Source organism: Chrysemys picta, chromosome 6 (genome assembly GCF_011386835.1).
Source record: "Chrysemys picta bellii isolate R12L10 chromosome 6, ASM1138683v2, whole genome shotgun sequence".
In the NCBI taxonomy this organism is placed as follows: Eukaryota; Metazoa; Chordata; order Testudines; family Emydidae; genus Chrysemys; species Chrysemys picta.
Genome location: NC_088796.1, coordinates 3,128,668 through 3,153,405, shown reverse-complemented (window position 1 = coordinate 3,153,405; position 24,738 = coordinate 3,128,668). Strand labels below are relative to the sequence as shown.

General features: G+C 63.2%; 1 protein-coding gene across 9 annotated transcripts in view; it reads left to right on the top strand.

Moving 5' to 3' along the window:
• The window catches only part of IL11RA (interleukin 11 receptor subunit alpha), a 64,775-nt gene extending 49,114 nt beyond the window's left edge, over positions 1-15,661 (top strand). For 5 of the 9 annotated variants that reach the window (XM_065598646.1, XM_065598648.1, XM_065598647.1 and 2 more), the window contains 8 exons: positions 4,019-4,051; positions 6,552-6,718; positions 8,114-8,277; positions 8,368-8,509; positions 8,901-8,996; positions 9,784-9,883; positions 11,893-11,975; positions 12,382-12,950. In XM_065598646.1, the coding sequence (XP_065454718.1) occupies positions 4,019-4,051; positions 6,552-6,718; positions 8,114-8,277; positions 8,368-8,509; positions 8,901-8,996; positions 9,784-9,883; positions 11,893-11,975; positions 12,382-12,398 (802 nt within the window). In that variant the 3' untranslated portion in view covers positions 12,399-12,950. Of the gene's footprint in view, positions 1-4,018; positions 4,052-6,551; positions 6,719-8,113; positions 8,278-8,367; positions 8,510-8,900; positions 8,997-9,783; positions 9,884-11,892; positions 11,976-12,381; positions 12,951-15,512 lie in introns of those variants that run through there. The other 4 variants (XM_065598642.1, XM_065598644.1, XM_065598643.1 and 1 more) reach the window with 4 other exon arrangements.
• Positions 15,662-24,738: the final 9,077 nt, after the last annotated feature.

The following is a 24,738-nucleotide window of genomic DNA, read 5'->3' as shown; positions in this document are numbered from 1 at the left end:
GCTCAGGAAGGGCTTTGGGGTCCGCTCGGATGAAAGGCGCTGGGGAAATAGAAGAGACCCGTGTTTTCATTATCACAGCTCTCAGTTATCCGACAGTGGGTCTTTGAACCCAGCCCTGCTTATTAAAACAGGCCGAGCGGCGTTTTCTGGAGGCTGCTGCTGCCGGCTTGCTGCAGGGCGCATGCTCGAGGAACCTGTTTTCCTTCAGCTAAAATAACCCCAGAGCTGGGGATTCGTGGCCAGGCGCCTGGAGCCACTTCAGTCCCACGCCCGGAGCGCGGCTTTCACGAGGCAGAAATCCGGCCCAGGGCGGCTGCTGGCCGCGATGGAAGTCGGGGCTGGGAAGGCCCTGTCCACGGCCCAGCGCCATCACCCCACCCCATGGAATGCTGGCTGGGCGAGCGGAGCGTTCCCAGGCAAACCGCTGGGTGGGTGGGTGGGTGTGTGATCTGCACAAGGATCGGTTTGGAAGCGAGGATGGAAAGCACCAGGAGTGTTGGAAAAGGCACAACTGAAAGGCAAAGCGAGCTGCCAAGGAGTGTCCGAGAGCCTCTGTCTGCTAGTGTGTGAATGAAGTCATCAGATAGATCCTAGAACCGTAGAACAGCAGGGACCTCAGGAGGCATCTAGTCCAACCCCCTGCTCAAAGCAGGGCCAATTCCCAGCTAAATCATCCCAGCCAGGGCTTTGTCAAGCCGGGCCTTAAAAACCTCTAAGGAAGGAGATTCCACCACCTCCCTAGGGAACCCATTCCAGTGCTTCACCACCCTCCTAGTGACATAGTGTTTCCTAATATCCAACCTGGACCTCCCCCACTGCAACTTGAGACCATTGCTTCTTGTTCTGTCATCTGCCACCACTGAGAACAGCCGAGCTCCATCCTCTTTGGAACCCCCCTTCAGGTAGTTGAAAGCAGCTATCAAATCCCCCCTCATTCTTCTCTTCTGCAGACTAAACAATCCCAGTTCCCTCAGCCTCTCCTCATAAGTCATGTGCTCCAGCCCCCTAATCATTTCCGTTGCCCTCCGCTGGACTCTCTCCAATTTGTTCACATCCTTTCTGTAGTGGGGGGCCCAAAACTGGACGCAATACTCCAGATGTGGCCTCACCAGTGCCGAATAGAGGGGAATGATCACATCCCTCGATCTGCTGGCAATGCTCCTACTGATGCCACCCAAAATGCTGTTAGCCTTCTTGGCAACGAGGGCACCCTGCTGCGTCCTATCCAACTCCTTGTGCACTGTAGATAGATGGGTGTGGCTGGAGACGGGTGGGTGAGTGCGTGGGTGGATGGCTGTGTCGGGATGGATGGAGAGTGTTGGGGGTGGATGGGCGGCTGGAGAGATGGGTCTGTGTGGGACATAACCCCTGAGGAGTGACTCGCAGAGCTGTGCAGAAATGGGAGAGGCCGTTTTCCCGTGAGGTTACCTGTCTGGGGCACCTTCCTGCTCCCCTGTGAGACGTGGGGACCCGGCGTCTGTTTCCTGTGCAGAGAACGTGCCCAGCCGTCAATTGTTCTGTGTGTTCTGCTGCCCAGAGCCCGTCTCTCCACTCCCGCCAGCGAGCTCCAGCCCATCTTGTGGGGTCGGCTTCCCGGCCCCCCTGCCCCCCTGCCCAGGGACGCTCGGCTCCATAGGGTGCGGCCGTGCTGTGAGCAGGGTGAGGGGTTCCTGGCTCGAGGAGCCATACCCATGCTAGCCGCATTGCTCTCCCCGCCGCCGGGCGTGTGCAGAGAGTGTCCCAGGGCACGTACCCGACCAGCACCCCGGCTGTGCAGCCGCGCCGGGTGGTTCGTGCCCTCGCCTGGTCAGAGCTAGTGGGTTATGTCTGCTCGCCTGGGAACTGCCCCCAGCTCACCGCGAAGCCACCCCCAGCACAGCCAGGGCCCGATCCTGCCTGGGGCCTTCGGGTGCTTGTGCAGTGCAGTCGTGCTGATGGTTTTCCTCATGGGCCGGGCTCTGCAGCCAGGGGCCGAGGCGAGTAGGGGCCCTGGTCCGGGCAGTGCACGTCCCTCCGTCAGTCTCAACGCACTGGCCACAGGAAGGTCGATGGGGAAACTGAGGCACACTGGGTCACACCGGGTGTCGGCGGCAGAGCGGGACTGGAACTCCCGGAGCGGCCCGCTGGACCGCCCTGGCGGTGTAATGCGAGCGGGCGCAGCACAGGAGAGCAGGATGCTGCGTGTGTAGCCGGGGGCTGGGGACCGGCTCGGAGCCGTTTGCTCCCCCAACTGGTGGGGGCTGGAAGTGCCGCCCCGGAGTGGATTGAGGGAGGAACGGGGTGCGGGGCAGGTCCCTGAAGAGCAGCCGCCCTGGGAGGCCGGGAGCGGGGTCTCAGCGGGGTGAGGGCACCGGGGCAGGGAGATCCTCAGGGCTGTGTTAGGGGAACACAGCGGCTACCCCAGCCAGGGGCCTGTCGCCTCTGTGGGGAGGTGCCGGGGCCCAGCGGGGACGGAGCATTCGGGGGCTCGGCAGGGGCCCACAGCAAAATCAGGGCCCTTGTGCCCGGGCTGCTGCGGGGCCCGATTCCACCCCGGGGGAGTCACTCCCGCTCCCCAGCACAGAGAGGAGAGCTGGGCCCAGTGTCCGAGCCGCCTGCTTGGGGAAGCTGCCGGCCTGTCCCTCCTCATGGGCCTCCAAGCCGGATCTTCCAGCTGCTCCTGGCCCACGGCCGTGTCCGGCTCTCTGGGAGGGGGATTTGCCCGCGGACGCGAGGCTGGGGTCGGCTCCCCACGCTGCGTGGGAGGAAGGAAGCTCCGGGTCCCTTTGAAGCTGGGGTGAGCTGGTGCAGGGCGCCGGCCCCTCCCCCTCTCCTCCAGCCCCCCCCCTTTGGGTACAGGGGCAGTGCCTAGCGCCGGGCGGAGAGGGGTCCCAGCCCAAGGCCTGGGCGCTCCCACAGGCGCCCAGGGGAAGGTGAAATCACCCAACCCCGTCCCCTCGGGGGGTGGCTCCTGCAGACCGAGCTCCGTGGGCTGTGCATGGACCGCCGGCTGCAGACAGACAGACGGAGCAGGGCCAGGGGTTGACCCTGGGAAGCACAAGCCCCTGTTAGTCCCTTCCCCAGCAGCCAAGCAGCCCGGACCAGTGCATTGCAGGGGGGCCGTGCACGGCAGGGTCTGCCCCTGCTGGGGCCGCTCCCAGGATTCCCAGACTTGCCCCAGGGCGTGTGGACGTGTGACATGACTGAGGTTTGGCGCTGGGGCCGGGCTGTCGGGGGGGTGAGGAGGCGCCAGCGGGCTGTGTGTGGGGCAGTCGTTTCTCTTCACGCCCGGGCACGTTGCAAAGTGTCACATGCGTGCTTCCCTCAGCACCGACATGCAGCCACCTCTGGGGTGGAGCACAGCAGCTGTCAACACAGGGCAGCTCCACACCGCCGTTTAGACCAGGAAGTGACAAACTGCGGCCTGTTCCCAGGAACGGACGAGAGACCGAGCGGGATCCTCTCCCCGCGCTGGGTTCCGCCTGGGATCCTGGTGCTGACGGCTCTGCCCCCGGCGCTGGAGCTGCTGCTGCTGTTCGCGGCTGCACGTTGCGACGCCGGCTCTGCCCTAGGAGCCTGCAGGCTAATCCTGGCACAGACCCAAGGCCTGGCACGTCGGAAAGCGGGTGATGCAATATTGGTGCCAAGCTCCCAGCCGCGGAGCACTAGTGACCCTGGTGTGCGAGGGATGCGGCCAGTGTCACAGTGCCTCCTAGCGCCACGCTGGCTCCGAGGGGAGAGCGCCCCCTGCTGACTCCATCCGGCCTCCTTGCAGTGCCCGGGGGGTTCTGCTGGGCGTGCGGTTCCTCCAGCCCCTGCCCGCGACCCCTGCCGGATTCGGAAACACGCCTGGGCGCCAGGACCAGTGCCAGCCGGAGCCCCCAATGCCAGCTGGGTGCTGTGTATCCAGCGGTGCCCTCCCCCTCCCTTCCTCTGCCCCTGACCCTGGCCCCCCGGCTGGGTTTGCTGGCACGTTTCCAAAGCCCCTTCCTGGGCCCCGAGACTCATTGGCTGCCTTCCCGTTTCTCTCCACGAACAGGAAGAAATTGCTGATGGGCGACGAGAAATGGAGGTAGGACCCGGCCCCTCCCCGACCCCCCTAGAGCCCAGTCCCGGACCCTGCCTGCCTGCCCCCAGCTCCTGAGGGTGCCCTGGCCCTGGGATGGCTGGCACTGTGCCCGAGCACTGCTGCGCTTGCTGGGGCACTCTGAATCCACGCCATAGCGCCCACCGTGTCTGTGCTGCCCAGTGACCAGCCTGGCAGGGCATAAGCAGAATTAGCCGGCTCGTCCGCAGTGGGGCCGGGCCGGAACCCCCGTCCCCCAGGGCAGGCGAGACACATGGCTGGGCGGGGGAACCTGCCTGGCACTGCCCACGCAGGGGGGAGAAGGGGCTGCAGTCTCCGGAGCTGTCAGAGCAGCACCTACCTGGGTCAGTTTCCTCCTCCCCCCGTCCCAGCCCCTGCCAGGGACTCAGAGACCCGCCCCCAGTGCTGGACCCACGGCAGCCTGGCCAGCCCCTGTGACGGGCTGGATCACAGAAACCCCCTGGCAGCTGCCACCTGATGTGCCAAGACTACTTCTGCCCCTGCTTTCCCTACCAGCTTGGGACTTCAGTGCCCTGCCTGGTTTGAGCCAGACCCGCTAGCCTGCTGCTAACCCAGACCCAGGTCTGAATTACTTGCCCCAAAGCTGCAGACTTCACTGAAAGCAGCTTAAGAAGTGTTCCTGCCTTTAACACTCAGATGCCCAACTCCCAATGGGGTCCAAACCCCAAATCAATCCGTTTTACAGGGTAAACTCAGAAATTGTTCGCCCTCTATAACGCTGATAGAGAGATATGCACAGGTGTTTGCCCCCCCCCAGGTATTAATACAGACTCTGAGTTAATAAAATCACTTTTTACTTATTAATTAACTACAGAAAGTAGGATTTAAGTGGTTCCAATTAGTACCAGACGGAACAAAGTGAATTACCAAGTAAAATAAAATAAAACACACAAATCTATGCCTAATCCAACTGAGTACAGATAAAATCTTACCAGTTCCAGTAAACTTCCTTTTACAGACTAGTCTCCTTCTAGTCTGGGTCCAGCAATCACTCACACCCCCTGTAGTTACTGCCCTTGGTTCCAGTTTCTCTCAGGTATCCTTGGGGGTAGTGAGGCGATCTCTTAAGCCAGCTGAAGACAAAATGGAGGGATCTTCCTCGGGCTTAAATAGACTTTCTCTTGTGGGTGGAGACCCTTCCTCTCTCCTATGCAAAGTCCAGATCCAAGATGGAGTTGTGGAGTCACCTGGGCAAGTCACGTGTCCCTGCATAACTCCGTTTTTACAGGCAGCAGCCACTGCCCACATGCTATCTTGAATGTCTCCAGGAAAACTTCTTACGTGGATTGGCACCTTCCGAGATCCATTGTTCCTTAAGTGCTTCTTGATTGGGCACTTAACTTTGTGAATTCCTTTCTCCGGGAAGCTGACCAACTGCTTCACTACAGCCTACTTAGAATCAAACGAGTATGCAGCCAAGATTCATAATTTCGAATACAAAAATGATACACCCATACAGCTAGCATAATCCTAACCAGCAAACCAGACCCTTTCCATAGACACCTCACATGACACCCTTTGTACAAGACGAGCTGCAAATATAGAACAGTGGTTGCAACAATGATCTATATGGTCACAGGTTATGTCAGTAACGTCACACAGCCTCTCCCCGGCACGGAGTCCGTGCAGCCCCAGCCGCTCACCCCCGGCCTGCCGTGTCCAGCCTGCGAAGCTGGGTCCCTGCCTGACAGCCAGAGCCTGTCTGCCTGCTGCCCACGGCCCAGTGCCCCCGATCCGGCCCCCACGCGTCAGCCTGCAGCCCCCGCGGGAGGTTCCAGCCTGATAAACATCCCAGCCTGTTTCCTGTCGTGCCAGCGCATGAGAACAGCAGCGGCTCTGCGCTGTGGGGAATCACCACCCGGCTCTGCCCGGCCCTCGCCCCCACCTTCCTGCCACCGGAAGAAAAGGGGCCTGGCTGGAACCGCTGCCCCTGCCCCATCCCCAGGGTGCCCCATCCCATGGCCCCTGTGCCCTGCCTTCCCTTTGCTGCTGTTCACCCGCTGCAGCTCCCAGGCCAGCTGCTCTGCAGGGCTCACATATTCGGGCCCTAGACCGTGCCTAGGCTGTGGCTGTCAGTGCACAGGCTGTATGCATGCGGGGCCTGACGCAGGATTTGCACGTACCTGCCTGTGAGTGTGCCACGCACGGGCGTGCATGCACCCGGGTGGCTGCGTGGCTTCGCACGAGGGGCATGGGCATTACATGGTAAGCAAAAGTCTGTGTGTGTGGCAGGGCATGCCGGGGCAGGGGGTTACCTGGCGCATGCCCATCTAGACAGGCTGGCCCAGTGCTTTGGTACAAGGGGGCCCCCTGTGCCCGCTCTTTGGGGGGCAATTGGGACACAGACACCCCCAGCTTTCCTGGTTTGCAGTGCAGACTCTGTCCCAGCCTGGGCGCCCCGACCTGGCTGTGTTTGCCAGCTCTGGCTCGGCCGCCGGCACCGACTGCCCTGTGCTCTCACCAGCAGGACCCAGAGCAGCCAGGTGGGGCCGTGCGTGCAGGACCCCGGGCGCCCGCGCACCTGCACCGTGCCCAAGTGTGAGTTCTGGAGCTCCTACCGGCTCAACGTCACCGAGGTGAATCCGCTGGGCTCCAGCTTCCGGCTGCTCGACGTCACCATGCAGGCCATCAGTGAGTGCCGCCCCCGCCCCGGGCACTGAGCGGGGCCCGGCTGTGGCTGCCAGCAAGGGGCCGATTTGAGCCAAGCGTGGGGGTGTGGTGGACTGGGCTAAGGGTGCTGGGGTCCTCCCCTCCCCCCTGGGTAGAGCCCCCAGGGGAGCCCTTGGGGGGCAGGCGGCCCAGTGGTGTGGGCTCACGGTGCTGCCCAGAGGGAGCCCGGGGCAGCCAGCTGAGGTCACTCAATGAGGGTGAACTGCAAACGGAACGGGGCCGACAAACCCCAGAAGCTGGTGGATATTCCAATACTTAGATTTACCAACCAGCCCCAAACAGCTTCTATATTACCTCACTGGTTACTCAGAGTCCAAACAACGCAGTTCCCTTAAAGTACCCAGCCCCAGGCCTCCGTCCAGACACACACGTCAGATATGATGATGATTACTGAAAATCTTCTCTCATCATATAAAAGAAAAGGTTCTTCCGATCCCAAAGGATCAGCCACACACCCAGGTCCAATTAGAACTTAGATCTTACCCAAAATACACACTATAGTCAATTCTTGTTAACTAAACTAAAATGTATTTGAAAAGAAAAGAGAGTGTTGGTTAAAAGATCAATATACAGACAGACTTGAATTCCATTCTTGAGGTTCAGGTACATAGAGATGAGTTTGTAGTTGCCAAAAGTCCTATTAGAAATAGTCCAGAGGTTATAGTCCATAGTCCATATTCAAGGTGGCTCCAGTCAGTGACTGGGGATCTCAATCCTTATGGCTTAAGGTTTCCCCCTCTTGAAACCCAAAGCAGATCTGAGATGAAGCAGGATCGTGTCCCAAGGTTCTTATACATTTCCAGCAGCCTTTCGGCCTGAGAGAACAATAGGCTTAACTCTCCTTCTCCCAAACATCCTGGCAATTAGCACAGGGTAATTTATCCATTAAACAGTTCAGATACAGGTTACCACAACCTTCAAAGAGACATAGAGACAATAATACTATTTCCCTCAAGTGTCTTCCTAAATATTAATTATCAGAGGGGGAGCCGTGTTGGTCTGGATCTATAAAAAGCAACAGAGAGTCCTGTGGCATCTTAAAGACTAACAGACGTATTGGAGCATTTTTCCTAAATGTTAATACTCCTTTTTTGATCTTTGAATCAAAGCTATAGCAATAGACAAGACTTGTTTGCTTACATCACAAGACCTGAGCAAACAGCTCCCCTTCCATCTCTAACAATGCCGGCTGCATTTCAAAGCTCTGTTCATTTACAGATCTTCCTAACCAGTCTCTAAAGTTCGCCCATGGGTCAGGTCAGTCTGGGAGGTAATTAACTCTTTCTGGCCCTGTCCCCTTGCAATGAGATATGAGATCACACTCATAACGTCACAGCCATGTCTGTCCCCGTCCAGTTAAGCCGGACCCTCCGGAAGGCCTGGTGGTGGAGCCGGTCCCGTTGGCCCCGCGGCGGCTGCGGGTTCGCTGGCAGTACCCGGCCTCCTGGCCCAAGGAACCCCACTTCCAGCTGAAGTTCCGGCTCCAGTACCGGCCCGTCGCGCATGGCTCCTGGTCCATGGTGAGTGCCGAGGGGATTTGGGAGGGGGCAAGCGGGGGAGCCCGTGGCTGGCTGGCCTCATGTCCCAGCCTCTGCCTGCTCCCCACCCAGGTGGAGACCGTGAACCTCTCTGAAGTCATCACCGACGCCTTCTCCGGTCTGGAACACGTGGTGCAGGTCGGTGCCAAGGACTTCCTGGATGCCGGCAACTGGAGCGAGTGGAGTGCCGAGGTGCGGGCCACACCCGGGCCAGGTGAGGAGGGGCAGCTGGGCCAGGGCCAGGTGAGGAGGGGCGGCCAGGCCAGGGCCAGGTGAGGAGGGGTAGACAGGCGAGAGCCAGGAGAGGAGGGGCACCTGGGGCGCCCAGGGCCAGGTGAGGGGGGGGGCGGTCGGGCCAGGTGAGGGGGGGCGCCCGTGGCACCCAGGACCAGGTGAGAAGGGGTGGCAGGGCCAGGGCTGCGGGGATGGGGCAGGAAAGCACCTCTGGGGACTCTGCCAGGGGCCAGCACTTCTCACTGTGAAGGTCTTGCAGCCCCCGCCCTGTTCTCCCCCCAGCCTGGCGCGGCCCCTGCCCCGCTCTCCCTGTGGCGCTGGAGGTGGCCCCTGCCCCACGTAACCGGCTTCTCTCCTGCCCTCAATTGCAGGCCTGACCGTGACACCAGGCGATGAAGCCATCACTGACGCCAGCCTGGAGAGCCCGGCTGAGGAGCCCTCGCTGGCCCCCAACCCTGAGCCCGTGGGTAAGCGGCCCCTTCGCGGCGCTGGCAGGGGAGCCAGGGAAGGCGACTGGGGCCCGTGGTGGAGGCGGGCGGCTGCGAGATCCCGGCCCAGCCAGTGCAGCGGGCAGCGTCTGGCACCCTGGCAGGTGGGAGCAAGGCCCCCCTGTGCCTGGCAGGGCACCGTGCCCACACCAGCCCCGCATAGATTGAGATGCCCGGGGACACCAAGGGCAGCCCCGGAGCCAGCCTACAGACTGGCCCCCTTCTCTGGGTGCCATGGGGCGAGTCCATCTCCACGCTGTGGGGACCCAGCTCTCCACCGGCTGCACCCACTTCACCCCCGCTGGGCCCACCAGCCCCTGGCCTCTGTCCCCTCCCTGCCCTGCGTCCCGCAGAGGACATGGCGGGGGCAGCCTGGCAGCCAGGTGGGCCTTGGGGGAGTTAAGGTAGGCGGAGTGCCGGTGCCTGGGTGGGGGCAGGAGCACCAGGGGTCTGAGGGGTGAGGAGCTGTCCAGGGCAGGGGGAGCTGTGGGGGGCCAAGGTTCGCAATGGGGCAGCCGGGCTTGGCAGAATGAATGCCAGTCAGCATGGCACGGATGAGCCGCCCGGCCGCTGTCCCCGGGAATGGGGCACCTGCCTCTTTGCCAAAGGCCAGGCCCGGGGGTGCTCCTGGGCCTGTGCTGAACGCGGCAGGGGCAGGAGGGGATGGCGCTCACCCGCCTGCCTAGTCCTCGCCGCGTGGTGTGGTGGAGCTGGGGGGATGCCCTGGCAGCCCCTGGCAGTGACGTCTGTCTGTCCATCCCCGCAGATCGCAGTGACCCCATGGAGAAGGTGGCCATCCTGATCTCGCTCGGGATCTTCGCGTTCGTCATCCTGGCCGTGGTTCTGGGCATCGCCAGCGCGGTCTGGTAGGTGCCCCACGCCCGCGGCCGGGACAGGCCCTCGGGAGCACAGGGCGGGTAAGGGCCGGGGTGCTGGGCTCACCCTCCGCTCGGCCAGGATGCAGCCGTGTCCCCCCACCCGCCGGTGAAGCCACGGAGCTCTGCCCCACATAGCGTGGGCAAGAGAATCTGCCAGCCCCTGTCCCGTATCCTCCGACCAGCAGTGAAATGGTTAACGGTCATCCCACACGCAGCTCAGCAGTGAGCCACAGACCCCCACCCCCAGCCCCACCGGTGCCCCTCACTCCCGACCCGCAGCCCCTGCTCTCCCAGCCCTGTGCCCCTACACCCAGCCCCGCCGGTGCCCCTCACTCCCGACCCGCAGCCCCTGCTCTCCCAGCCCTGTGCCCCCTACACCCAGCCCCGCCGGTGCCCCTCACTCCCGACCCGCAGCCCCTGCTCTCCCAGCCCTGCGCCCACCACACCCAGCCCCGCCAGTGCCCCTCACTCCCGACCCGCAGCCCCTGCTCTCCCAGCCCTGTGCCCCCCACACCCAGCCCCGCCGGTGCCCCTCACTCCCGACCCGCAGCCCCTGCTCTCCCAGCCCTGTGCCCCCTACACCCAGCCCCGCAGGTGCCCCTCACTCCCGACCCGCAGCCCCTGCTCTCCCAGCCTTGTGCCCCCCACACCCAGCCCCGCCGGTGCCCCTCACTCCTGACCCACAGCCCCCTGCCAGCCCAGCCCAGCCCTGTGCCCCCCACAGCCCTGCCAGTGCCCCTCACTCCTGACCCACATCCCCTGCTCTCCCAGCCCTGTGCCCCCCACACTCAGCCCTGCCAGTGCCCCTCACTCTCGACCCGCAGCCCCTGCTATCCCAGCCCTGGGATACCCACAGGTCTGCAGGTGCCCCTCATTCCTGACCCGCAGCCCCTGCTCTCCCAGCCCTGTGCCCCCCACATCCAGCTCTGCCGGTGCCCCTCACTCTCGACCCGCAGCCCCTGGGCTGCTCGCAGGCAGTCGGTCGAGCGAGCCGGGTCTCTGGGTGATTTTTTTGTAGGAGAAATAGGGCAGCCACGCCCCTCACCTCAGTGGGCAGGGCCCTTGGCACCCCGACGTCGGCAGGCACCAGCAGCGGGCGGGCTGAGGACGGGCACCCGGCTGGAAGGAGGGCAGAGCCCGAGCTGTGCGGGGAAGCTGGCTGCGGACGGGGGGGCTCCGGGCTGGAGCTCTCGTCTCATGCCAGGCCGCGGGCACATAGCCAGGGCGGGCGGCACCACTAAGGAACTCCTTGAGGGGATGCAGCCTGAGCTGGTACTGCCCAGCCCCGCTCCTTGCTCCCAGTTCCCAGTCCTCCCATGGGCACATCTGTCGCCACCCCCGCTGCCAGCCGGCTGCCTCCCGGTGCCCTCAGCCCGGGTCCTGCCCTGCCTCCGTCCGGCTGCACTCGATAGGGCCAAGCCCGGGGTGGGTGGAGCGGGGCCTGGCCGGGAGAATCGTCTCCGGGCCGCAGTGGGAGCCGGCAATGGGTCTGGATCCCTGCCAGGCTGGGGTGTCCCCTGCCCCGGGGCCGGGGGTCTGGCTGCACCTCTCCTTCCAGCCACCCCTCCTGGCTGGTCACCCCACAACCCAGAGTCACCCCACATGCCAGGGAACCCCCCCCTCTGTCCCAGAGTCACCCCACACCCCAGGGAAACCCCCCCATGTCCCAGGGTCACCCCACACCCCAGAGTCACCCCACATGCCAGGGAACCCCCCCTGTGACCCAGGGTCACCCCACAACCCAGAGTCACCCCACATGCGAGGGAACCCCCCCCGCCCGTGTGCCCCAGAGTCACCTAGGGCTTGGGAGGGCTGGATTCATTAGTGATCCGGGGGGACGTTCCTGGACACCGGGTACCAATCCTCGCTAAGGGGTTACAGAGCAAGGGGCTGCACCAGCTGGCCGGGTCCCCTCTGGGCTGCGGGGGGCCTGGCTGAAGCTATGACCAGCCCCTGGAGACCCCTGAGCGCCCCCCAACCCCCTGCTCTGCCCCCAGGCTCCGTCTGAGAAAACCCAACAAAGACGAGACCAAGAAGCACGACTTCCTGCCAGCTGCCGTGCACATGAGGGCCCTACCCAGTGAGTGACCTGGGGTCCGGGGGGGTGGGCGTGGGGCAGTGTGGGGCTGTGTCGGGGGGCGGGCGTGCGGCAGCGTGCTGGCTGGCTGGCGGGCGAGGGGCTGTGTCGGGGGGTCGGGGGGCAGCGTGGGGCTGTGTAGCGGGGGCGGGCAGGGAGACAGGGCTGAGAGGGAGGCTGTGGGGCCTCCCCCCGCTGACAGATCAGAGCCGGGGGGCAGCGAGTTGGTGGATCAGAGCCGGGGTGAGGCCGGGGGGCAGCGTCTGCACTGAGATTGGGGGCCGGGAAGCCGGGCACTGCTCACAGGCAGGGTGGTTTTGGCTGACAATGGGGGCCGTGCCGACCAATGGGGCGGGGGGGGTCCCCTGAGCCCCTCTCCCTGTAACCGGCTCTCTCCCCCTCTCCGCAGAGGCCCAGATCTTGTAGCAGGACCTGCAGACACCGCCGCTCGCCCGCCCCACCGCAGCCCTCAGCCCAGGACTGCCCCCTGCCCCTGCCAGCGCTGCGCCCGGACCCCTGGACAGACACTCGCTGGCATGGCGGGAGATGGGCCCGGCGCTCGGAGGGCACTGCCGGCATCCGGGAGCAGCAGGGGCAGACGACGGGGTCGGTGCCATAGTCCGTCCCTGCGCCGTGGGTGCTGCCGTTGGTGCCAGCGTGTGGACCTGAGCCGGATCCGCGCCCGGGGGGACCAGTCTGGGGGGCGAGGCAGGGGCGACGCCAAGGATCTCGGGCTCATGGAGAGGGGACATGAGGACCCCAACCCAGCCCCCATCTGCTGCTGGGGTCCTGACGGATCCGTGGACACTGGGAGCCCGGTTTGGGGTGCCGGTGGGCGTGTGAGGGTGACACTGACCCCTCCCCAACCTGAACCCCCACCCTCCTGTAGCTGGGGAGACTCTCCCCTCCCCCCCCGGGCTTGTCCAGTCCTTTGGGGCAGCGCGCCGGGATCCCAATAAAGGGGGTTGTGACAGTGGGGTCCAGACCAGCTCTCTCTGCCCAGCGCCGTGGGGCAGCTCCGCTGAGGGTCAGAGCCAGTGGGGGATGGGCTGGTTATTGCTCAAGCCCCCCGGAAAAGAGGCCTGAGGGGCGGCCACCTACGCGCCAGTCTTCAGGCCCCCACGCCAGCCCTTCTGCTGCTTGTTCCAGGTGCCCTGGGGCTGAGGGGGGCTCTGGCGTCATGGGGGGTTGCTTTGCCCTGACGACTGGGCCCCAGCGCAGCGGGAGCAGCCAGGGGCCCCCGGGGGAGGTTTGACGGGGCCGCCCCTGCCAGGCAGAGGGGCTCAGGGCAGGGGGGCAGCAGGGGTGAGGGGGGGCAGCAGCAGCCTCCCCGTCCGCTCTCCCCCCGCCGAGGTGCTGCCTGGAGCCACTCTCCAGACGCCGGGGAACGGCTCCCACGGGTTGGCACCTGGCTGGGGCTGCAGCCAGCGGCCCAGGGCCACAATCACATCCAGATGCAGCAGCGGGATGGAAACTGCCGGAGCTGAGAGCTGGCGGGGAGCGCGGAGGAGCTGGGGGCGCGGGGAGGGGAGGAGAACAGGGCAGGGAGGGGAGCGCCGGCACCGAGCTGGGGGGGAGGGGATGGTGGCAGTGAGCTGGGAGGTGCGGGGGCGCTGGTAGCAAGCGAGGGGGGTGCTGGCCCTGGGCTGGAGGGTGCAGGGGGAGGGGGCGCAGCCCGCTATGGGGAGGAGGTGAGCAGCCCTCAGTGGTGAAAGAACAGGTTAAGGACTATTAAGAAAAGCTGGACGTGCACAAGTCCCTGCGACCGGAGCTAATGCATCTGAGGGTGCTGAGGGGATTGGCCATTATCTTTGAAACAGGGCCGGCTCCAGGTTGTTTGCCGCCCCAAGCAAAAAAAAAAAAAAAAAGCACATGCTTGGAACGCTGCCTAGAGCCGGCCCTGATTTGAAAACTCCTGGCAATCGGGGGAGATCCCGGATGACTGGAGAAAGCCGAATGTAGTGCCCATCTTTAAAAAAGGGAAGGAGGAGGATCCAGGGAACTACAGGCCAGTCAGCCTCACCTCAGTCCCTGGAAAAATCATGGAGCAGGTCCTCTAGGAATCGATTCTGAAGCACTTAGAGGAGAGGAAAGTGATCAGGAACAGTCAGCATGGATTCACCAAGGGCAAGTCGTGCTTGACTAACCTAATTGCCTTCTATGATGAGATAACTGGCTCTGTGGATGAGGGGAAAGCAGTGGATGTGTTATTCCTTGACTTTAGCAAAGCTTTTGATACGGTCTCCCATAGTATTCTTGCCAGCAAGTTAAAGAAGTATGGGCTGGATGAATGGACTGTAAGGTGGATAGAAAGCTGGCTAGATCAACGGGCTCAACGGGTAGTGATCAATGGCTCCATGTCTAGTTGGCAGCCGGTATCAAGCGGAGTGCCCCAAGGGTCAGTCCTGGGGCCGGTTTTGTTCAATATCTTCATTAATGATCTGGAGGATGGCGTGGATTGCACCCTCAGCAAGTTTGCAGATGACACTAAACTGGGAGGAGTGGTAGATACGCTGGAGGGTAGGGATAGGATACAGAGGAACCTAGACAAATTAGAGGATTGGGCCAAAAGAAATCTGATGAGGTTCAGCAAGGACAAGTGCAGAGTCCTGCACTTCGGACGGAAGAATCCCATGCACTGCTACAGACTAGGGACCGAATGGCTAGGTAGCAGTTCTACAGAAAAGGACCTAGGGGTCACAGTGGACGAGAAGCTGGATATGAGTCAACAGTGTGCCCTTGTTGCCAAGAAGGCTAATGGCATATTGTGCTGTATTAGTAGGCACGTTGCCAGCAGATCAAGGCAAGTGATTATTCCCCTCTATTTGGCACTGGTGAGGTCACATCTGGAGTATTATGTCCAGTTTTGGGCCCCCTGTGACGAACTGGGACTGTTCTTGCTGGGGTGTGTGAATGCTGACAGGGGAGTGTGACTAGGATGGTCTGCATCGGGGGATGGGAGCCGGCCCAAGGGAACATACCTGAGCTTGTAACATGAGAACCCAGGAGGGGGTTGGAGGTCAGATGACTCCGGGGCCCGGGAAACTGAACAAAGGCTGTGGGAGGGGTCGCTGAAGGCAGAGTGCTGGAAGCAGGCTGGAAGGAGGCTGGAGAGATGGCTGGGAGGCAGAGATGGCTCTGACCCCCCAAGGGGGGTGGGCTGGCATGCCCTGGGACCCCAAGCTGGACCTAACTGAGGGGGGCCCTGTTGTCTGTGCCTGCAAGACCTGTCTTGGACTGTATTCCTGTCATCCAAATAAACCTTCTGCTTTACTGGATGGCTGAGAGTCATGGTGAATCGCAGGAAGCCGGGGGTGCAGGGCCCTGAGTCCCCCAATACTCCGTGACAACTGGTGGCAGCGGTGGGATATACTGCACCCCGTGGACGGCGCTTCCTGCAGTAAGTGACTGGGGAGCAGTAAAACGAAGGGGGATTGACGGGGACCAGGCACGCTGAAGAGTGGGAGAGAGACGGTTATTACCCCTGGGAGTGTGTGACCAGCGAGAAGGACTTTTGCAGTAACAGGGTCCCCTGGGGGGATCGCAGCGAGTGGTCCCAGGGGCGGAGGAGTCTGCAGCTCGACCCTGGCAGAGAGGTGGTGACCTCGAGAAGGGCTGGCACACTAGGGGTCCCCCTGGGAACTGGGGGGAGCTGTGAGCACACAGGCCGGTGAGTGGCCAGCAGGAAGATGTATGCCAAGCGGCTTAAGAGCGACCTGGTGGAGCTGTGCAAGCAGAGGCGGCTGCGCATTGGGAGGCTCACCAAAGAACAGCTCATTGCCCAGCTGGAGGCGGAAGATCGCGCGAATGAACTGATCCCTGTGTCTCAGGGAAGCAGCCTGGCAAATGCAGCGCAGGCACCAGTGTCTGTCCCAGCTGGGAGTGGTCAGCCCGCTGCTGAGGGCTTCCCGAGACCCCTCCTTCCTATGCCTAGGGGAAGGGTGGGGAGGAGCCCAGCAAATACCGAAGGCGCTGTGACCCCCCCGGCCAGCAGGGGGTCCCCCCGGCGAAGCTCGCCGGCCAGCAGAGGATCCTCCCGGCGACGTTCGGCATCCGGGGAGCGGAATTGGCTGGAATGGGAGAAAGAGCTAAAACTGAGGGAGCTGAAGGATCGTGAACAACAGAGACAGCATGAACGGGAGGAGAAAGAGAGACAGCATCAGCATGAACGGGAGGAGAAAGAGAGACAGCATCAGCGTGAAGAGAGACAGAGACAGCATGAACGGGAGGAGAATGAGAGACAGAGACAGCATGAAGAGAGACAGCGTCAGCATGACCTGGAACTGGCGAGATTGAAGGGCAGCGAACCCCCGGTTGCGGTGAGTGAGGGGGGACCCAGGACTGCACGGAGCTTTGATAAGTGCATCATGGCCCCATACAAGGAGGGGGAGGACATGGATGACTTCCTGGAGGCCTTTGAGACGGCCTGCGAGCTGCACCGGGTGGATCCCGCGGACAGACTCCGGGTCCTTACCCCCTTACTGGACCCCAAATCCGTGGCATTGTACCGCCAACTGGGAGAGGCAGAGAAAGGGGACTACGAACTATTCAAAAAGGCCCTGCTACGTGAGTTTGGGCTGACTCCTGAGATGTACCGGGGAAGGTTCCGGAGTCAAGATAAAACCCCTGAGATCTCATATCTGCAACTAGCCGTCCGTATGGAAAGATACGCCAGCAAGTGGGCTGGTGGGGCCCAGACGAAGGAGGACCTGATTAAACTGCTGGTACTGGAGCAACTGTATGAGCGGTGCCCATCCGACCTGAGGCTGTGGTTGGTGGACAGAAAGCCAGAGAACCCGCGACACGCCGGGCAGCTGGCTGATGAGTTTGTAAAGAGCCGGTCAGGGGGTGGCAGGGAGGAGCCCCAAAGGAACAGGCCCGCCGTGATGCAGAGAGAGAGTCACCCTGGGACCTCCCAAAGAGGGAATATGGGGAATCCCCTCCCACGGGGAATGCCCAGCGTCAGGGACAACCGACCGGCTCGAGGGGACCCACAGGACATGAGCTGCTATTACTGCGGCCGAAGAGGCCACGTTCGGGCCCAGTGCCCCAAGCTCAAGGACAGACTGAGCAGACCGAACCCGCATAGGGTTAACTTGGTAGAGGCCCAGACGGACGAGGGGCAGGCTTCTCACGCAAGAGGGGCTGGCAGCTTATCAACTGCTCAAGAGAGAGAAGGGCCCCAGGCCAGCTCCTCTAGGGGGCTGGATGCCCCAGACTCAGGGTTTTTGGTTTATACGGTGGGCGCGGGACTGTCCCTCCGGAGAGAGTACCTTGTTCCCCTGGAGGTGGATGGGAGGAAGGTCAATGGATACTGGGATACGGGCGCAGAGGTGACGCTGGCCCGGCCCGAGGTGGTGGCCCCAGATCAGGTGGTGCCCAACTCCTACCTGACCCTGACGGGGGTGGGCGGAACACCAGTCAAAGTGCCCGTGGCAAGGGTACACCTGAAGTGGGGGGCCAAGGAGGGCCCCAAGGATGTGGGGGTACACCCGTATCTGCCCACTGAGGTATTGATGGGGGGGGACCTGGAGAACTGGCCAAGCAACCCCCAAAAGGCACTGGTTGTGACCCGCAGTCAGAGCCGGCGAGGGGCCCTGCGCCCTGGCCTTGGGGGGGGTGCCTTGCCTGAGGCGCAGGACCCTAACCTGGTGGGGAGGGAACGCCCAGGGACGCGGCTCAGGGAGGCTGCAGCTTCGGACCCAGCGGGCGAGAAAGAGCAGGTGGCCATCCCTGTCCCAGCTGCTGAGTTCCAGGCCGAGTTACAGAGAGACCCCTCCTTGCGGAAGATAAGGGACCTGGCCGACCTCAATGCGGTACAGACCATGGGACGAGGTGGCCGGAAAAGGTTCCTGTGGGAGAAGGGGTTCCTGTACCGAGAATGGGCTCCCCCAGGGAAAATGGAGTCAGGGGGGATCAGGAGGCAGCTGGTGGTACCCCAGAAGTATCGCCGCCAGCTGCTGTGCCGGGCCCATGACATTCCCCTCTCAGGGCACCAGGGAACCTGGCGTACCCAGCAGAGGCTGCTACGGAGCTTTTACTGGCCTGGGGTCTTTGTTACTGTCCGACAGTACTGCGGATCCTGTGACCCCTGTCAGAGGGGGAGGAAGGCCTGGGACAAGGGGAAAACAGCTTTAGGACCCTTGCCCAGCATAAAGGATCCTTTCCAGAGGGTGGCCAAGGTTAAAAGGGCGGCTCTAAACCAAGAGAGCCCAAAGCACAGACCTCCAGACTGGAGCGCTGGGAGAAGACCACAGCCCAGTTGGAACCCCAGAGGTATGGGGGTGGGAAAAGGGCACAGGCCGCATAAACCTTCCCACATGCGAACTGCGAGTGCCATCAAGCACCCCCGACCTAAGGGGGGGCGTGAAACTGGAGGGGCCTGGTGTAATTCTCACCAAGGAACTGGAGGGATGCGGGGGCATCCATGGGAACGGGGGTAGGTTCGAACTTCCCCGGGTCACTGGCTAAAGTGACCCTGCTCAGTTCGGTCTCGAAGGGGGGAGAGATGTGACGAACTGGGACTGTTCTTGCTGGGGTGTGTGAATGCTGACAGGGGAGTGTGACTAGGATGGTCTGCATCGGGGGATGGGAGCCGGCCCAAGGGAACATACCTGAGCTTGTAACATGAGAACCCAGGAGGGGGTTGGAGGTCAGATGACTCCGGGGCCCGGGAAACTGAACAAAGGCTGTGGGAGGGGTCACTGAAGGCAGAGTGCTGGAAGCAGGCTGGAAGGAGGCTGGAGAGATGGCTGGGAGGCAGAGATGGCTCTGACCCCCCAAGGGGGGTGGGCTGGCATGCCCTGGGACCCCAAGCTGGACCTAACTGAGGGGGGCCCTGTTGTCTGTGCCTGCAAGACCTGTCTTGGACTGTGTTCCTGTCATCCAAATAAACCTTCTGCTTTACTGGCTGGCTGAGAGTCATGGTGAATCGCAGGAAGCCGGGGGTGCAGGGCCCTGAGTCCCCCAATACTCCGTGACACCCCCCACTACAGAAAGGATGTGGACAAATTGGAGAGAGTCCAGCGGAGGGCAACGAAAATGATTAGGGGTCTGGAGCACATGACTTACAAGGAGAGGCTGAGGGAACTGGGGTTATTTAGTCTACAGAAGAGAAGAATGAGGGGGGATTTGATAGCTGCTTTCAACTACCTGAAGGGGGGTTCCAAAGAGGATGGAGCTTGGCTGTTCTCAGTGGTGGCAGATGACAGAACAAGGAGCAATGGTCTCAAGTTGCAGTGGGGGAGGTTTAGGTTGGATATTAGGAAACACTATTTCACTAGGAGGGTGGTGAAGCACTGGAATGGGTTCCCTAGGGAGGTGGTAGAATCTCCTTCCTTAGAGGTTTTTAAGGCCCGGCTTGACAAAGCCCTGGCTGGGATGATTTAGTTGGGGATTGGTTCTGCTTTGAGCAGGGGGTTCACTAGATACCTCCTGAGGTTTCTTCCACCCCTGATATTCTATGATTGACAGGACTTCGGCCCCTCCCCTGCCAGTGCAGGGCATTCAGGTGCAGTTGGTGGGGCGGGACAGGACTATGCCCCATGCTGCTGGGACAATCTTAGAGCCCCTCAAGTGCTCACGGGCAGGGGTCTCTCCTCAGTCCCAGCACTGACTGTTCCCCAGCCCCCTCGGCCCTGCTGCACTGGGGGCCTCGCTGCAGTGAAGGAAGCGCTGAGCAGAGACGTGTGGACATGGGCATCGGCTGGGGTGTGCATAGAGGGGCTCTCAGATGCCATTGGCTCCTTGGAGAGCTCCCCAGAGCTCCTCTCAGCCAGCAGCCGGGCGCCAGCCCTGAGCATAGCACCCCGAGTCACCCCTTGTGCCTGGCCAGCCCAGCCCCCCTGGGGACCCAGCTCTGCGCAGTGCCCCGAGCGCCCTGCTCCCCGCAAGGCCCATTGCAATGCTGCTCTGCCCGTTCTGCTGGACGCTGCATCACCCTCGTGCAGCCTGGCCCAGTGCCCCAGCCCCACGGGGTGCTGGGAGTGGGAATCTCGGGCTGCTCCTGGCTGGAGACACGCCTCGGCTCCGGTAACCGCTGGGCGTCAGCCTGGTGTGCGTGGGGGCAGTGAGCCGACGGCCGAGGTAGCGCGGGAAGGGGCCAGCGGGCCGGAGCAGCTGGTGACAGACTGGGGACGTTGAGCGGGCCAGGACCAGGGCAGCCCCTACCAGCAGGTGCCATCCCTCCGTGCCACGGTGATGGGCGCGGATCCAGAACCCTGCGCCCGGCAGGCTGGCTCCTGGCTCTCGCTTGTCGCTCGGATATGAGCCCCTGGCTGGGGCCCCTGCACGCAGGGCAGCCGGGGGCATTTGCTCACCCGAGCGCCAGGAGCACCCCGCACAGCGCTGTACGCACAGAGCAAAGCCCGGGCGAGGCACTACACCCAACTGGTCCTGGGTGCTGGCTCCCAGCGCAGTCAGGGCAACCTAAGTTCCCTCTAAGCTGCACAGCCGCGGAGTCGTGCAGCCGCGTAGCAGCCTATTACGCGCCACGCAGGCGCTCAGGGCTGTGGGATTCCTCTCCCCTAACCCCGGAGCTGCCACGGCCGGGGGAAAGGTGCCTCTCCCTCCCCAGCCCTGGAGCTGCCGCAGCGAGAGAGAGCCCCGGGGGGGAGGCGGGAAATCCTTTCTCCCTGCTGTAGCCCTGGGGCAGCCTGAACCCCAAACCCCTCAGCCCCACCCCCCAGCTGGAGCCCTCACTCCCCTCACCCCACCCCTCTGCCCCAGCCCTGAGCCCCCTCCCACACTCTGAACCCCTCGGCCCCACCCCCACCACATGACTTTTGTTCTGTGCACCAATATGGAGGTGATGTGTCACACAGGGATGTGTCACACGTCACCTCCATGGTGCCGCACATAGAATTCATTGCACACATGGGTGGGGAAAGTTAGAGGGGCCGCTGGGGGCAGCCCCCTGCAATGGTGCGTCGCCCGGGGCTGGGTGGCTGCGTGCCAGAGGGCCAACGCCCAGCTGGGGGGTCCAGAGGGGAGCTGGCGCAGGGGGCTGCAGCGTTCTGAGCAGAGGGTAAGGCCGTGACTGGGCTCGGTGCCATGAAACGGGGAGCTGTTCCTGGCGCCCCAAAGGGCGGCGCTAGGAGAACTGGGGTTCCTGGAGGGATGAGGCTGGCAGAGGCGTATGAGCAGCATCGCTTGGGCCATTCACCGTCGCCCGGCCGGTGCCCTGCGGAGAGGTCTGTAGGGCGCAGACCAAGGCAGGACGAGCTGGGACCCCACAGAGCAACAGCTGACCGGCGTGTGGCCAGCCCCAGCCAAACGCTTCAACGCCCCGCCCCCCCCGGGCTGGGGCCAGCGCTCCTCAGGCAGGGGCAGGGGGACACCGAGCCTGGGGATGGGCCCCCAGGTCACCCCAAATAGTCCCCTTTGACCTTGGGTGGGAGGCGGTGAGTCTGTCGCATGTGTGTGTGTGTGCATGGGCACACGTGTCTCTCTGTATGTTGTGCATGTGCACGTGTGTGTATGCGTGTGCACACGTGTGTCTGTGTATGTGTGTGCATGTGCATGAGTGTTACAGCACCCAGCACAGTGGGGCCTGGGGCCAGGCCGTGCTCCCGCACTAGGACCGATTCGGTTCGTTAAAGGCTGCAGGTTTTAGGGGGGAGCCACATGCCACGTGGCTGCAGCTGGGCTTTGTGCAGCCAGCGCCCTCTGCCGTGCGGCGAGGCTGGGCACGTCAGTGAGCACACGTGCGCTGCCTTGGCACGGGCTCCGGCACACCCAGCATGCAGCCACCATGTGCGAATTCCTGCTCCCGCCTGGCCGGGGCCCTCCCTGCACGTGCACACAGCTCGGCTGGTGAGCTGTGAGGCAAGACCAGCTCTCAGGCATGACGAAGTCACGTGCCCAGAGCTTGCCCGACAGCGCTGGCCTTTCCTGCCCCCCGGGCTGCTGGTGCCACCTCCCTCGGTGCTCCATTGCCCCCCATCACCAGCCATGCCCCCCCCCCGTGCGTGGAAACCCTCCCTAAACCCCCTCCTCAGCCACGGCCCTCCTCCAGATGCCCTCCCCACTCCTTCACCATGGGAGGCAGGTCCTGGCTGGGCTCGTGTCTATCCCCCTCACTCCTGGCCCGGCCATGCTCCAGCCTGCCAGCTCTCCGGGGCCGGGGCCTGGCTGGAAAGGCTCTGTCCAGCCCCAGCACACCTGGGGGCACCGGAACTCCACCCTGCTGGGCACGCTGGCCCCTGCTCAAACACCAGCAGCCGAGCCTTGTTCCCATGCAGCTGGGGCTGGCTTGGAGCCTGACACCCCTTCCTGGCAGCCAAGCTGCTTGGCTTATAAACGTAGCGTGAGGCCCACACAGCCCCGTCTGCCTGAGCCACGTGTACATTTTTACAGGGCTATATCACTGTAACTGGCAGGGCTTGGCGGCAGGCATGGCCCACCGGGACCCCCGCGGTGTCTGGCACACGGGGCGCCCGCCTGGCAGCTCCTGCAAAGTGCAAGCAGCCCTCAGCCCGGGGAAGGAAGACTCTAGGGACAGAGCACCCGCCCGCAGTGCATGGGGTAAGCCGCCTGGCTCCGAGCACGCCAGGGATGTGCCAATTTCTGCCAGCTGAGACTCTGCCCCTGAACTGGGCATCTCGGAGCCGAGGTCTGTGCGCTTGGTTTGGGATGAGCCACGAACACCGCGGTCGGATGGTTTGGCAAACTGTCCTAGAGCCCCAAAGGGGGCAGGTTCTGCCCAACGACCCGGTGCACCCCCCCGCCCCCCGAGCACCGTCGGGCCAGCTCCCATGTGCCAGCTCCCAGCTGCACCCGGTGTGAGAGCGCTGGGCAGCCTGGCACACGAGCTCTCCTGGGAGCCTGCCCACTTACCCAGCTGAGCTCTGCAGGGCCCCTGGGACACCGCTCACTGGGGAGGCTCGTGAGCTGGTTCTGCCTGAGGCTTGGGTCTCAAATGGGCCCCGCTCAGCGCTCAGCAACTGTTCTGGCAGGGTCCAAATCTCTGAGTCGGCCAGCGAATCGCCAGAGTGCACCAGCCCATCCTTGGCTCGCCTGGGCCTGCGACGGTCTCAGTCCTGCTGGCGAGCCGGAGGGGCCGGTTTGCCCACTGGGCCCGCGCTGTTTGAACAGCGGGTGGCGCGTCAGTGTGGCGTCTCGCAGGCGGGCAGCTGTCTGGCCAAGTGCGCACTGATGGGGGACCGGAGTCGGGCCCACCCGCCAGGCAGGCACGCCAGGCACCATCGGCTTTCGGAAGGATCTCCTGGCTGCCCCAGCCTTGTACTTTCCCTTCCCCAAATGCCAGTTTTACAGCTGTGGGCTGGTGCCCTTTCCCCAGTGAGCGACGCAGTGGGGCGGGGGGACAGCGTGCCGGGTGCCCTGGGCACACACAAGTCCTGTGCTTCGCTGCAGAACAGCTCTGGCGGCAGGGCTGTCTGCCCGGCTAACCCCGACGTGGCCTGGCCGTGCGGGGGAATGGTGTCCGAGCCCTGGGACCCCATCACTCCCTGCCGGGCCTGCTGGCTGAGCTGGCCAACACGGGAGGTGGGCTTCCCATGCCCAGGAAGAACTGGGCTGAGACCCCCCCAGCCCAGCTCAGCTCATCCCCTCAGGCCACTAGACGCCCAGAGACAGGACCACGTGGGCAGGACTTCCCTCAGACAGCTCTCTGGCCATCCCCCGCCCACATCTGGAGGGCGCGGGAGGGGGCCGGCTATGGCAGGGGCCACAACATCTCCCTGGAGGAAGCTGGAACGTAGCCGGGCTCCAGGCCTGACCATCGGCCTAGCAGAGAGAGAGCCCGCGGTGGGGAGCGTGTGAGGGGGGCACGGACTCGCCCGGTATATATACAGTCAGGGCGCTTTGGAAACGTCCCATTCGTACGGGACAAGAGGAGGCGAGACCTGAGCAAGCCCCGTGGGGAGCAGCCCAGAGACAGGGCGCTTTACCTCGGACCCAGAGTAACATCAAGGACCCAAACAGCGGCTGATGCCCCAGCCCAGCGCCTCCCCCTCCTGGAGCAGGCAGGTACTGCAGCCCTGCATGGGACGGGTCAGAAACAATGCCCGATTCCTTGCACGAGGCCTTGCACGAGCTGTGGTGTCAGGTGCTTTAATCCTGGGGGTGCCACGGGCGGTGGCTCACGGTGGCCCGAGGGGCGGATGCTGCGCTCATCAGGGGCGGTGGAGATGCAAATAGAGACGGCTGGGCCAAGGGCAGCCGCACGGCTCTGCATATAAATCTGGGGGAGGGGCTGGGGCCTGGAGCTGTGGACCCGGGGCCCACTGCTCGCCCCCGGTCACAGCGAGCTGTAAAGAACGGGAAGAGACATTAAAGCAGCCCCAGTTCTGACCTCTCCCTGGCCCCAGCATCCCCCCTACCCCAGGCCCTGCCTTGGGCCCGTTCCCAGCACCCCGGGTCCTCCACGTACCCCTTCTTGTGGGGGACACACCACGCCCAGGGCACTGGGGAGGCTAGTGCTAGTGTGAGGGCATGTCCCCAGCTGGGGGGGGGGCTGCCTTAACCCCCGTCCCTGCAGCACTTCAGCGCTGGCTCTCCTGCAGGATCCTGACCTGCTAGTAGAGTCCTAGACCCCCAGGCAGGCTGCCCCCCTGCCCAGCACCCACCATCCTGCCCCAGAGACTCGCTAGAGCAGAGCTTTTACCCCAGTGTTTCGCAGCCTTTGGGGCTGGCGAGCGCCTTTGGACTTAAAAAAAAAATCATGCCCCCCCACTAGAAAAAATTCTGACCCCCCTTCACCTTCAGCCCCTCACCCCCCCCCCCGCCCGGGGCACAGGGCTGGGGG